The sequence below is a fragment of the Lonchura striata genome, chromosome 7 (genome assembly GCF_046129695.1).
Source record: "Lonchura striata isolate bLonStr1 chromosome 7, bLonStr1.mat, whole genome shotgun sequence".
NCBI classification, from domain to species: Eukaryota; Metazoa; Chordata; class Aves; order Passeriformes; family Estrildidae; genus Lonchura; species Lonchura striata.
Window position 1 is genome coordinate 38,246,081 of NC_134609.1, and position 13,445 is coordinate 38,259,525.

Here is a 13,445-nt window from a genome sequence, read left to right on the forward strand (position 1 = left end):
GCTGGGGGAAATCCCTCAGCAAAAAGCCGTGGATTCAGCCCTTCCCTGGCTTGCTGGGGATTCTCTGGGATGCCCGTGGCTGTGGGATGAAGAGGGAATGGCAGCTCTGGGATGAACACGCCCTTCTTGTCGCTCTCCCGCCCGCAGGTCGCATCTCCCACGGACACAAGCAACTTCGACAGCTTCCCAGAGGACAGTGACGAGCCACCCCCTGACGACAACTCAGGATGGGACATAGATTTTTAATGTTCTTTCTCTTACCTGCTTCTGCCTTGCTGAGGACAGCTTTTCCTGGGACATGGCTGCCAGCGGAACGGGAAGACCGGAATCGGGGAGGATTCGTGCTCGGGGTCACCACGATGCCTTGATTGATGCTGCTCCAGTAACTCCAGTGGCATTAGGACTTCTTGCTTAGTGACAGTAGCGCTCTCCATGTTTTCTGTTGGAACGTGACCTGGCGTGGGCACGGTGGTCCTGACACAGAGCCTTGCTCCGGCACAGAACTCCTCTTCTGTGGCCACAGAGATCCTGGCACACTCTTGGTTAGCAGAGTGAGAGATCCGTAGGGTAAGAGGCACTTAATTCCAGCTGCTTTTTCCGTAGGATCAGTAGTAATTTATGAAGTGCTGCAGCTACTCCAGTGCAGGATTTGGGCTATTCCCAGCCTCCGGGCTCCGCAGGGCAGCGCTGGAGCCCAGGAGGAGCACGGGCAAAGCGCTCCCATCCGAGCAGTGGGGAATGTGTCCTTTTCCTTTCCTAGCAGTATTCCCAACGAGACTGAATGTGCCCTTTCCTCTTTGTTTTGGAAACATCTTGGCTCAGCCTGGTCAAACAAAAGCACAACTGCTGCAGATGCTGTCGAGGCAGAGTTGGGTCGTTTCCCTCACGTGGCAGCACCACCTTTGGGCTTCAGCTCTCCTTTCCCTTGGTACCAACACACGCACGGCAAGAGAAAATCATGGAATGAATCCACTGCACATCTAGTGCTCCATCGTACATCTACTGATCCATTGTAATCTATTGATCCATTGTACATCCATTGATCCATTTCACATCTGTTGATCCATTTCACAGTGCTCCAATCACGGCCCTGAACAAAGCGACAGCAGCCCACCAGTCTGATTAGGTATAAAATTAAGGATAACTTGGACCTTTTTAGGCCCAAAGGGAAAAACATGAGACCTGTGATGTCCTCTCGAGGTGCTACATCCATCCCTCACCTGGGAAGGAACTTGTCCCTGACCCATCCTGTCAGGAGTATGTAGCAGTGGCTCCGTTCTCCCCGTTGATGATTCCATGTCTCCATGTCTGCATCTCTTCCATGTTTAAACAGAAACCCTGGGCCAGTCTGCTGGCTCTGCTGGAGCATTGCCAGTAGTCCTGATGCCTCTCCAGGCTAAGGAGCTCCACAGGAAAGTCAGTGGAATTCAATGGGAAATGGATATTGGAAGATCCCCGTGAGGTGTCCAGCGTGCCAGATCCACGTGACTGTGTTTAACACAGGGATGGCCAAATCCATATGGAAAAAAGAACTAGGGAAAACAATATTGTCAGGACATGTTTTTCCCTCACTTCTACTGCTTTTCCTTTGCTTGAATTCCCTCTTCTGGTTTATAGGATGTAGCAGAGGGATCCTGTCCTCATTTGTTACATATACACAGGATTGAAAGTTTATCCCATTGTCCAACAGGAAACATCAGCTTTTGGTCTCTCTGAGAGACCTCACCCCAAAAAAATCACAGAATCATGGAATGATGGAATGGTTTGGGTGGAAGGGACCTTAAAGGTCCTTTCATTCCAGCCCTTGCCATGGGTGAGTGGGTGCTGCCTCCTTTCAACCTCAGCTGCCAAGAGCTGATCATGGAAAGGTCAAGTCTTGCTGACAAGGACTTTTCCCACATATGACATGGAAAAGGTCTGTTTGAGCAGCAAAAAAATTCCTTCCCTGATGCTAAGTCCCAACTCTTTTGCATGTTTTTGTATTAAATGATGTAATCAAAAGGGTATTTTGACAGCGTGGGCCGTGTGTGCTGTTCACCATGAGCTGGGTCGTGTGACACCTTTGAAACCAGTCTGTGGCTTTGGAATTCCCTCTGTTTTCCAAAGGGTGAGACCACACCTCTGGCACAGTCACTTCTGCTGTTCTTTGACCATTAAAACTTATTTGCCTTCAAAATCCCAGGGAAAAGGCAGCACCTGCTGGCTTTTCTGCCTCTCTCCAAGGGATGGACAGCACTGAGAGCCAAGGCTGAGCACGAGGGCTAAAACATTCACCAGGCATCTTAAACAGGCCTAACAGCCAAATGCTTCCCTCACAGCCCCCTGGATTTTCACTCCGTGGGGACAGCTTTCTGTAGGAGTTTGTCCCAGGATGGTGACACCTGATGCAATTGGCAGGCAAGGAGGACGAAGCACCACAAGGATTTGGGGATCAAGCTGAAAACGTGACAGGAAGGAGGGTCTGGAATGGGCTGAGCTCTTGGGTTTCTTTTTCCTGTCCCTTTTTTCCCTTGTGCCAGGCATGGGAATTGACACCTGCAGCGTGCACTGTGCTGAATCTGAGTTTATTTTGATATCAAACACCTCACTCGACTTCCATGGCCTCTCCTGAGCATTAACACTTTGCATATGTATATGATAAGCCTTCAGTTATAATAATATATTTAAGTTGCTTTATATATATCTCTATATATCCACAACAAGGGATTGCCTCTGTGTTTCCACCTCCTGTCCTTATTTCTTTGTCTCCTTTCCTGATCTATGGGACGACAGCGTTTTTAGGGAAGGGGGAATCGGCTCCCGTGCTTCCAGAGGGGGCTTTGATGGGTGGTGTGGCTTCTCCTGGAGCTGCACTGCCTCCAGCAAACTCTTCTTCAACAACAGGACCACGAGCAGATATTTCTGTAAATAGGTATTTTCGTGTCGATGTTTTGTGGGTCACACAGAACTTTCTGTTCTTTTCCAGTTCCATGGCATTATTCCTTCGTTTCCTTATTTGTAATGTAATGTTTTTAGGTCGAGGTAGACTTGAATTAATGTCATATTTGTCAGTATGATTAAAGTTTCTGTCAGCTGTCCTGTTCACCCACCTGTCCCATAGTTCTAGAACGTCACTGGCTATCTGGCATTGTTGCAAGTGCCTTAAATCCATGGCATCTTATTAAAAAAAAAAAAAGACAAATTTGGTGTTATGCTGCATGACAAAGACAAACACACCTCAAACCGTCGTCCTTTCTTAGCTTGCTGCGTTTTACAGTTCTTTCTGCTACCGATTTCTAAGCCTTTATTATCTGATCTTGATGAATTACAGAAATGATGACGTCGTTCTCTGATTTCTGTTCAATGTACCAGAGCTGTGTATCTGTTAATGAGATACAGAGTCATTTCTGTGAAATGTATAAATGTGATGTGCGGGTCAAATTAATCTCTGACATCCTAGCAGTCCGTAGACAGGTATTCCTGTTTTGCTAAGCTCTGCAGATCCCACCCATCCGTGCTGTCCCACACACAGCCCCCCTCGGGAATCTCCCACCTGGGAAAAATCCACCCCACTGGTGTTTTCCTGACCTAAAACCCCGGTGCAAAGACCAGGCTCATTTGCACCACTCAACCAAACAGGATCTGTGCTTTTCCCTGCCCCTTTCCCTGCATCCACGGGGATCAGCCCTGGAAACTCCTCCTCAGCTCCCCAGCCCTGACACCGAGACTTGGGCGCTTTTAGGGCTTTCTCAGAAAAAGGGGAAATTCCCATTTGGAGTTGCCTCTCCCCACCCCGAGTCCCGATTTACGCTTGTTTTACCCCAGCCCTTTGTTTTATACTCTGATTTTCTCTCCTTCCGTGGCAGAGGTTTTGTTTGTCGGGCCGATGTCGGTCACTCCCCGGCCATCGGCTGCTTGCACTCTTTGGATGTTGACTGAGGAACTTTGGGGTTTTTTTTCATAAACTTCCATGGCTTTTGTTTCGCTCTGTACTCCCCCTGCAGCTGTAATTGCCGAGTGCCTGTTGTATACTTTATAGAGTTGAAATAAAAATAATTACTTTTGAACGGCTGTCGGTGGGCTTCTTTCAGAGCAGGAGATGACTTTGGGAGAGGTCTTCTGGATGGTGGTGAAATGTGGGGTAACAGGGTGAAATCTGGGGGTTCTGCTCCAAAAATGTGGGGTAATGGTGGTGAAATCTGGGGTTCTGCTCCCAGAACTGATTGTCCAGAGCAGCTGTGGCTGCCCCTGGATCCCTGGCAGTGCCCAAAGCCAGGCTGGACAGGGCTTGGAGCAGCCTGGGACAGTGGAAGGTGTCCCTGGCCATGGTAGGGGTGGCACTGGATGGACTTGAAAGTCCCTTCCAACCCAAAATCTTTCCATGATTTGATGATGACACAGAGGTGAGCAAAAGCTGGGAGAAAGTAGCAACAAAACATCCTCTCAGGAGGGAAATAAATGTGGTAACAGCCCAAGGAGGAGCTGGGAATCGTCACCATTCATTTTGCGGGATGCAGCAATCGCAGGTCGAAGTTAATAATGCAATAAAAACCTCAGGGTGACGTGGCCCTCACCTGAAACTGCCAGGGGAACACCGAGATTTCGGGGCGAGGCGTGGCGCTCATTATTCCAGACTAAAAATAGGGAAGGCAGGAGGGGTGTTGGGGATGTCGCCCGGCCGTGACTCAGCCGCTGCTGCCGGCACCTGCCCGCCGTGCTCCCGAAACCCTCCCAGGCAATTATTAGCCCGGTTTGAGCCATTCGGGGCTGGCACAGCTGATAGTGGGTACCGGGACAGCGATACCGGGATTGGGGGGGGCGTTAATTGCAGGAATTGCAGCGTCCGGAATCCCCCACCCCGGGGATTTTGGAGGCGCTGCTCCGGCTCTTCGTATTCTTATTGAAACCAAGCTGCGAAAAGCAATAAACGGGAGCACGGGGCCGCCGAAGAGGAAAAGCCGGGTTAATTAACGGGGGTTAATTAACGAGAGTTAATTACCGGAGCGGGGAGGGGGAGTCGGGGCGCGATGGCGCGGCGCGGCCGCCAGGGGGCGGCCTGGGGCCGCTCTGCCCCATGGGGGCGGCGGGGGGGGGATGGAGGGAATGGGGAGATGAGCAGGAAAAAAGGGAATGGGGAATGGGGGGGGTGGATGGAATGGGGGAACGGAGGGAATGGGCAGGGGAAAAGGGAATGAGGGGGGAATTGGGTAAGTGGGGGGCGACGCCTTTGATCTCCCCGCATCAAAGGGCCCGGAGCTCCCCCCCACCGTCGCTGCCCCCCCGGCCCGGCTGGGTCAAGGGAGTAGGGGGAGGACACGGAGAGTCCCGTCGTGTGTCCCCCCCCGTGTCCCCGCACACCGCCGGGCGCGGGGGGATGCGGAGCAGCCCCTTTCCTTTCCTGCGAGGCTGCGCTGGCGCCAGGAAGGACGCGGGGGAGGCGGCGGGGAGGGGGAGACTTAGAGGAGACCAAAGGACCGACCCTGCCATCGGGGGAGGGCGGAGGGGGCTCTCTGCACCCACAGCGGCTCCCACCCACTATGGGGGCTTGCACGAGGGGGAGTGTCCCCCCGTCCCTCTTCCCGGTCCCCTCCGTCGGTCGCGCCCGGCTGGAGACAGCGGCGGCGTCGGGGAGTGCGGAGCATCTGGCCGGGAACCGGGGCGGGGGATGCCGGGGGAGGGATGCTGGGTGTGGGGTGGGGGGGGGGGATCTGCCCTCGCCCTTGCGAAACCCCCTCCCGACCAATGTAGGAGCCCTCGGGGCGGGGTGGGGGCGGTTTTTGGGGGCTCACGGGCACACTCCCCCCGGGAAGGCTTTGAAATCCCAGGCGGCGGGCCCCCCGCCCCGAGGGGCGGGCAGGAGGCAGCCCCGGGGGTATAAAGGCGGCGGAGGAGCGCAGGAGCCGCTGCTGGCGGCTCGGAGCTGCTGTCGGGGACTCTGCGGGTGCGGGAGGGCACGGGAGGCACCAGGATGCGGGGGCTGGTGGCGCTGCTGGCGGCGCTGAGCTGCGCGGCCCCGGCGGGGCGGGCGGCGGCTCCCGGGGGTGCCCTCAGCTCCAACGCCATCAAGGGACCCCCCCCGGGCGGGGCGGCCGAGGCCAGCGCCGCCCCCGCACCCCCTTTCGACGGCAGCAACAAGGCCCCGCCGGCCGCCACCCGACAGGTAGGAGAGAGCACGGATGGGGCGGCGGGACAGCGGGGATGGAGGGGGACACATAACGGGGATGGAGGGACACACGCCGGGGATGGATAGGGGGACACACGCCGGGGATGGAGGGGGACACGCCGGGAGTGGAGATGGGGACACACACCGGGAATAGAGGGGGACACACCGGGAATAGAGGGGGACACATAACGGGGATGGAGGGGGACACACACCGGGGATGGAGGGGGACACATAACGGGGATGGATAGGGGGACACACGCCGGGGATGGATAGGGGGACACACGCCGGGGATGGAGGGGGACACGCCGGGGATGGATAGGGGCACACACCGGGGATGGAGGGGGACACGCCGGGGATGGATAGGGGCACACACCGGGGATGGAGGGGGACACGCCGGGGATGGATAGGGGCACACACCGGGGATGGAGGGGGACACGCCGGGGATGGATAGGGGGACACAGGCCGGGGATGGATAGGGGGACACACACCGGGAGTGGAGATGGGGACACACACCGGGGATGGAGGGGGACACACCGGGAATAGAGGGACACACGCCGGGGATGGAGGGACACACACCGGGAGTGGAGATGGGGACACACATCGGGAATAGAGAGGGACACATCGGGAATAGAGGGACACACGCCGGGGATGGAGGGGACCCGTCGGGGATGGAGTTGAGGGACACATTTTGGATGAATGGTGGCACATCGTGGATGAGGACACCCACACCGGGAGATGGAGGAGGGGACACCGTCGGTGGAAGGGATGGAAGAGAGGGGACACAGCGCGGGTGGATGGAGGGGCTGCCCAGGGGATGGAGAGACGCTCCGGGGGTGGAGAGGGGAGCATCGGCGACGGAGGAGAGGGACGCAGCGGGTGATGGGGACACAGACACACCGGATGGAGTGGGGGACACCTCGGGGATGGAGGGGACACCGGGGACGAGGGTGTAGACGGGGAGGGACGCACGGGGGATGGATGGAGAGGGGGACACTCGGGGATGGCATCATCGGCCCCGCTGATCCCCCCGCCTCCTCTGTGCCCCCCAGCCTTTCCCGTGCGCCGAGGACGAGGACTGCGGCCCCGAGGAGTTCTGCGGGGCCCGCGGCGGGGGGGTCCCGCTGTGCCTCGGCTGCCGGCGGCGCCGCAAGCGCTGCCTGCGCGATGCCATGTGCTGCCCCGGCACGACCTGCAGCAACGGTGAGGCCAGGGACAGGCGGGGCTGGGGGCCGCGGGACGGGCCGGGGTCCCACGCGTGGCTGACAGCCGCCCCGCTGCCCCGCAGGTCTCTGCACGCCCCTGGAGCCGCCCCACGGAGCGGCCGAGCTGGACGAGACCGGCACCGAGGCGCTGCCCCGACGGACGCCCGCTCCCGCCTGGCTCCCCACTGCCAAAGGTGAGGCAGGTCCCGGCTGCTGTCACCTCGCTGTCCCGCCTGAGGCTGCCATCCTTCCCTGCCGTCCCCTGGCCACCAGTCCGGGCTGTCCCCCTGCCCTGAGATCTGTCCGGGATGCCCATCCTTCCCTGCTGTCCCCCGTGGGATCACTCGGGATGCCCATCCTGCACCTCTGTCCCCCGGGGGATCACTCGGGATGCCCATCCTGCATCCCAGTTCCCCGTGGGACCACTCGGGATGCCCACTCTGTCTCGATGTCCCACACAGGATCAGTCCAGGATGCTCTTTCTGCTGCACCATCCCTCATGGCGTCGCTCCGGGATTCCTCCCTTCCCTGTTGCCCCCTTTGGGATCGCTCCGGGACGCCTCCTTTCCCTGCTGTCCCCTTTGGCATCGCTCTGGGATGCCTCCTTTCCCTGCCTTCCCCCTTTGGGATCACTCTGGGATGCCTCCTTTCCCTCCTTCCCCCTTTGGGATCGCTCTGGGATGCCTCTTTTCCCTGCTGCCCCCTTTGGCATCACTCTGGGATGCCTCCTTTCCCTGCTGCCCCCTTTGGCATCACTCTGGGATTCCTCCTTTCCCTGCCGTCCCCTTTGGCATCGCTCGGGGATGCCTCCCTTTCCCTGCCGTCCCCTGCGGGATGCCTCCTTTCCCTCCTCTCCCCTTTGGGGTCGCTCCGGGATGCTCCCCAGCCCCTCTATCACCAGCAGACAAACCCGGGATGCCCACCGTGCCGGCGGGGCGGCGGGGGATGCCCACCCTGCGTGCCCCGCCGCCCGGCTGAGCATCCCCCCGCTGTCCCCCCGCAGGCGAGGAAGGCGACTTCTGCCTGCGCTCCTCGGACTGCGCGGCCGGGCTGTGCTGCGCCCGCCACTTCTGGTCCAAGATCTGCAAGCCGGTGCTGCGGGAGGGGCAGGTGTGTACCCGGCACCGGCGGAAAGGCTCGCACGGCCTGGAGATCTTCCAGCGCTGCCCGTGCAGCGAGGGGCTGGCGTGCCGCCCGCAGCGAGAGCCCGGCCCCGCCGACGCGTCCCGCCTGCACACCTGCCAGCCGCACTGAGCCACGGACACACGGACGGACACACGGACGCGACAGGCTCCGGCCCCGCCGGAGCGAAGGTTGTTCCTCAAGGGAACTTCTCCTCAGCGACTTCTTGCAGTACGTTACTGTGTTGTGAATACTCCAGCTGGCACTTAGCTGTACATAACGCCGGGACTTTGAATGACTTCTAACGAGTTTTTAATGAGTTTTTTTTTTTTTCTTTTTTTTGGTTCAAGCCGTGACTGTGACTTTGTACACACTGGGTTTTTTTTTGTTTTTGTTTTTTCCATTCTGGCTCGGAGGGATGCCGCCGAATAAAACTCTTTAAATTCACCCCGCGTCCCTGCCCGTGTGGGGCTGCCCGGGGGCGGGGGGTTCACCCCCAGCATCCCATGGGAAAGGCTGCTGGCTTGGCGCTGTCAGCATTGGTTTTTTAGGGATGCCGTGGTCGCCATTCTGCTGCTTTTTAGGAATTCCGTGGTCGCCACCGATGCCCTCTGGCCACCAAAGCGAGGAGAGGCAGCGCGGTTGGGGCTCTGGAAGAGCAGGATCGCTCTCCTTGGTTTTGGGAGGGAGGAGGGAGTGAGGGATCACCGGAGGGGCTGTGCTGGACCAACCACGGGTGCTGCCGATCTCAACCGCTCACTCCTTGCTCCATGCAGAATAAAGATTTATTTTCCCCCGTCATTCTGCGGCTTTTCGGCTTTTTGGGATGGCTTGGAGGGAGGGAAAGCTGCGAGCACACGTTTCCCCCCACCTCTTTGGCTGCCTCCGCCCCGTTTCAGATGGTTCTAAGTGGGGGTCGTGGGGCTGCTGGGCTGCAGGTGCCCCCCTGCAACCTGGGGAAGGGGTTTGGGGTGCAAAATCACGGTGGAGCCTTCCCTGAACACCCCAAAAGCGCTTTGCACCCCAGCCCAAACCCAGCACATCCCTGGGGGGCTCCGAGGGCACCGTGTGTGGGAGCATCCCTTAAATGCTGCCTGCTCCTGGGCGTTTGGTGCTGCCTCTTTAGGGCATTAAATTCCCTGGGAACACGGGATTGTGGAACAGCAGCCCCACTGCAGCTCGGGTGGTGCTGAACCAAGGCCACGGGCACAGGAAATGTAAAGGAGGGAGAACAGCCCCAGGGAGAGGCAGGGGGCTGGGGTTAGGATCATTCCCAGTCTCCTTCCAGCTCTGGAACTGGCTGAGAACAGCCAAAACTCCTCCAGAATGGAGGGTAAAACACTGATGGTCCTTATAGCACCTAAACCCACACTTTCAGTCTCTCTGGAGCAGCTTTTAATAGAGTCACAACACGAACTGGGGGTTGAAGCAGCCCCTGAAAGAGTTCCTGACTCAGAGGCTGGAGTTTAGTGCTTGAATCATCATTCCAGGCTGTGAAAATTAAAAAAAAAAAACCAAACAAACAACACCAAAACAACAGTTTTAAGTACTTTAAAAATTCAAACTTAAAAAAATAAAAAAACATTGTGCAACATACATAATAATATAATTATTTTATTATCATAATAATGTTATGCCTGCTAAAAATCAGTGGCACTGGGGCAATGAAGGGACCTGGCTATGAAAAAGTGAAGGGATCTGGCTGAGAAAAGCACCAGGAACTGTTCAGGTGGGTTCAAATCTGTCATGAACAGTGCCATAATCCCTAGGACATTTAAACCACTGTCACTAGGGTCAGGGCTTTTTCTCCAGAACAGCTTTGACACCCCTGCAGGCAGGGCAAAATACCCTTGTGGGGCATTAAACACCATTTCTTGTTCTCTTTGGTACATCTTTGTCCTCCACACTCTGCTTTGTTCAGTTTGGCCATCTCCACACCTGCCTTTGCCTTAACTAAAAATGCTTCTTGTGCATTCTTCACTTTCCCAGCCTGAAGAAGGAAAAAAGAGCATTTTTAGCAGCCATTCTGAGGCAAGAGGAGCTCAGGTCAGCACTGGTTGCATCTGCGTCCTGTGGTCTGTGCCCAGCAGGATGGATGCTACCACAGACATCTCCAGAATAATTAAATTTCATTGATAGATTCCACAAAAACAATGGTTTTGATGGTTTTTAATCCTTTCCTCTCTTACCACATCTGCAGTCAGGATGATTTCTTCCCATTTCTGCCCCTTTTGGACTTTCAGGGTTTGATCTTTAGGTAAATCCAAGAAATTTGATTTAGTAACATCCCTTAGGAAAAAATTAATGAGAATATCACCCTGTGTCTGTTAAGATTAAACAAAAATTGTTATTGAAGGGAGGGATTTTCAGTCTTCCCTTGGCCCTGAGCATCGTTCTGTCCCCAAAACCTGAACCCACTCGAGGTCTGCATCATCCTGGGAAGTCAAAACACTCCTCCAGCAGCTGAGGAATGGGGACAAACAGCCCCTGAGCTCTGGAAAATGGTCACAGAGAGGCAGAAGCAAAGGCTGCTCGTGTCCCCTTTCCCAGGGGAAGGGCACTGGGAGGTGGGTGGGAGACATTCCCTGAGGAATGGGCAGGTGGCATCACCTTGGTCCCTCCTGGATCCTTCCCAAAAGTGACAGATTCTCCTTATCAGAAATGCCTGGATGAATTCCTTCCAAGCCTCAAACCAACCCAATAACAACAACAACAACAAAAGACCTGTGGGAAGCAGAAAATATAAAACTTGGGGGAAAAAATGGAATGTGTGGAGCCTCTGAGTCTGGACTGGTCGGTGTGTCCAGTCTGGATGTCCTGCTGTGATCCAAAGGGAAAATAAGGAGGAACCCCAGCCCTCAGCTCCTGACACACAAACCAGTGACTCCAGCTGGGAAAGGCACCTCAGGATGCACTTCCCCACCATTCTCCTCCTCTCCAAGGGAATTTGTCCCTCCAAAAAGTCAGGAAAACTCCTTTTATCCTAAGCAAGAGGAGAGTCAATGAAAGAAGCAGGTTTTGGTGGATGAAGAGCTTTGGCACCTCTGGTGTACTCACTGCTCCTGCTTTTAGGGCTGGAAGGGCTTCAGCAAAGCTCTGTGAAGTTCAATATTGATATTTTTAAACACGGAAATCTGTAAAGAAGCTTAATGATCCTGGCTGAGCCCAACCTCTCTGTCCCCAGGCTTGCTGGGACCAACACTTCCATTTCCTCAGCACTCCTGCTCAACCCCAGCACTGTCCCAGAGCATTTAGGGGGTTTTCACAGGAGGCTTATTCATGTCAGATGATTTTCCCCTGGCAAGGCCAGGCATTATTATAACAACTTCTGCTGGAAAGGGACACCTTCCCCTGTCCCAGGCTGCTCCAAGCCCTGCCCAGCCTGGCCTTGGGCACTGCCAGGGATCCAGGGGCAGCCCCAGCTGCTCTGGGCACCCTGTGCCAGGGCCTGCCCACCCTCCCAGGGAACAATTCCTAATTCCCAATATCCCATCCAGCCCTGCCAGCTGTCACTTTGAAGCCATTCCACTTGTGCTGTCCCTCCAAAGTTCCTCTCCAGCTCTCCTGGAGCCCTTTCCTCTCTGCTGCACCCGGGGACAGCCGTGGCACAAAGGAATTAAACTCCCAAGGAGGGAGGATGGGACAGGGCGCAGTTTTTGCTGTCATTTGGGGAGATTTAGGGGAAGCAAACGCTATTTTCTTCCTAAGTTCTATCAGGAACCACTTCCACCCCAAGCTGTGGCACAGAAACTCCCTTTTTATTTTTTAATAATTGTTTAAAGCCGATGCTCACACCCTCCTCTCTTCCACTGATCTTCACGTGGCATTTCAAACTGAACGCCCCTAAAAACGCCCATGTGAGGAATAAAACCTCACACGGCGCAAGAAAGGGTTACAAAACCCCTTAAACCTACCCCCAGGCATTAAAAGGGAAAAATCCCTGTTGTTTTATCCTCACCTCTCCTGACACAGAGCAGAATCCTGCCCCTTTGGGCTCGGGAAGATGAAACACAGGCAGCAGGTGGAAACCTTTGTGGCTTAACGCAGCACGCAAAGCTTTGGGCTGGTTTTGGGGTTTGTTTTCCCGTTTATTTGGGGCCGGCTTTTTGTGGGAGGAGGGGATGGGGGGAAATTCACCCACCTGCTGGAGCTGCTCTTTGTCCCGAGCCTTTCAACTGCGGGCTCGGCCGAGCAAACCTTGATCTCCCTCGGGAGGGGAAGCGGAGCATCCAGGTGGTCCAGGTGGAAGGGTGTGGGTTCCCCATGCCCCGCGCTCCTTCAAAACGCTAATCTGAAGGGATGTTTATTCCTTTTTTTCTTCTTTTTTTCTTTTTTTCACCCCCTCCCTCAGTGCCTGACTTGTGTCCCTAATTAACACCTTAAGAGGGGGTGAGGATAACCGGGATATTAAGGAGGGCACTTGTGGGCAGAGCTTCTAATCCAGCCCTGGCGGAGGGAGGGGACCCATTAGCAGGTGATTTTAGGGAGAATTAAGAGCATCAGCATTTAAATGGGCACGGCCTGATGAAAGGCTTGGCTGGGCTGCCAGGGAGCTTTAAACTCCGGTAGGGTTTTCCCCAAATCCCAAAGGTGCGGGGTGAGGAAAGGGAAGCAGTTGTAGGGGAATAGATGGATGATATGGGGTGAGGAATAGGAAGCAGTTGTAGGGGAATGGGTGGGTGTTGTGGGGTGGGCAAAGAGCCCGCATGGGTTTTCTGTGAGGAAGTTGCACTATGCCAGCCCAGAAGGGATTTGAGGATGGTACAAGGAGGTGGGCACAGCTGTGGCAAAACCCCAAAAGTATCCTCCACCTTTTTTTTTTTTTTTTTTTTTTTTTTTTTTTTTTTTTGTATAATTGGGAGCAAGCCATAACATTGTTTTACGTAATTGGGAACAAAGGGCTGTTGCTGCGGTGGAAGGAGGGAATGATGCATCCTCCAAGGATGGCCGCTGGCATTTGGGCTTTGCAGCTTTAATCA

At 55.5% G+C, this 13,445-nt stretch overlaps 2 protein-coding genes across 3 annotated transcripts in view; both read left to right on the forward strand.

Annotated features, from left to right (window-relative positions):
- The window catches only part of PRKG1 (protein kinase cGMP-dependent 1), a 380,420-nt gene extending 376,370 nt beyond the window's left edge, over positions 1-4,050 (forward strand). For both annotated transcript variants that reach the window (XM_021537071.2, XM_021537070.2), the window contains exon 18: positions 148-4,050. In XM_021537071.2, coding sequence (XP_021392746.1) covers positions 148-246 — 99 coding nt within the window. In that variant the 3' untranslated portion in view covers positions 247-4,050. The remainder of the gene's footprint in view (positions 1-147) is intronic.
- Positions 4,051-5,721: 1,671 nt separating this feature from the next.
- On the forward strand, positions 5,722-8,610 carry DKK1 (dickkopf Wnt signaling pathway inhibitor 1). The gene is given in 5 exon segments (XM_021537069.2): positions 5,722-5,754; positions 5,756-6,139; positions 7,192-7,342; positions 7,428-7,538; positions 8,348-8,610. Coding segments are annotated over 5 exon segments (930 nt in total). The 3' UTR covers positions 8,599-8,610.
- Positions 8,611-13,445: the final 4,835 nt, after the last annotated feature.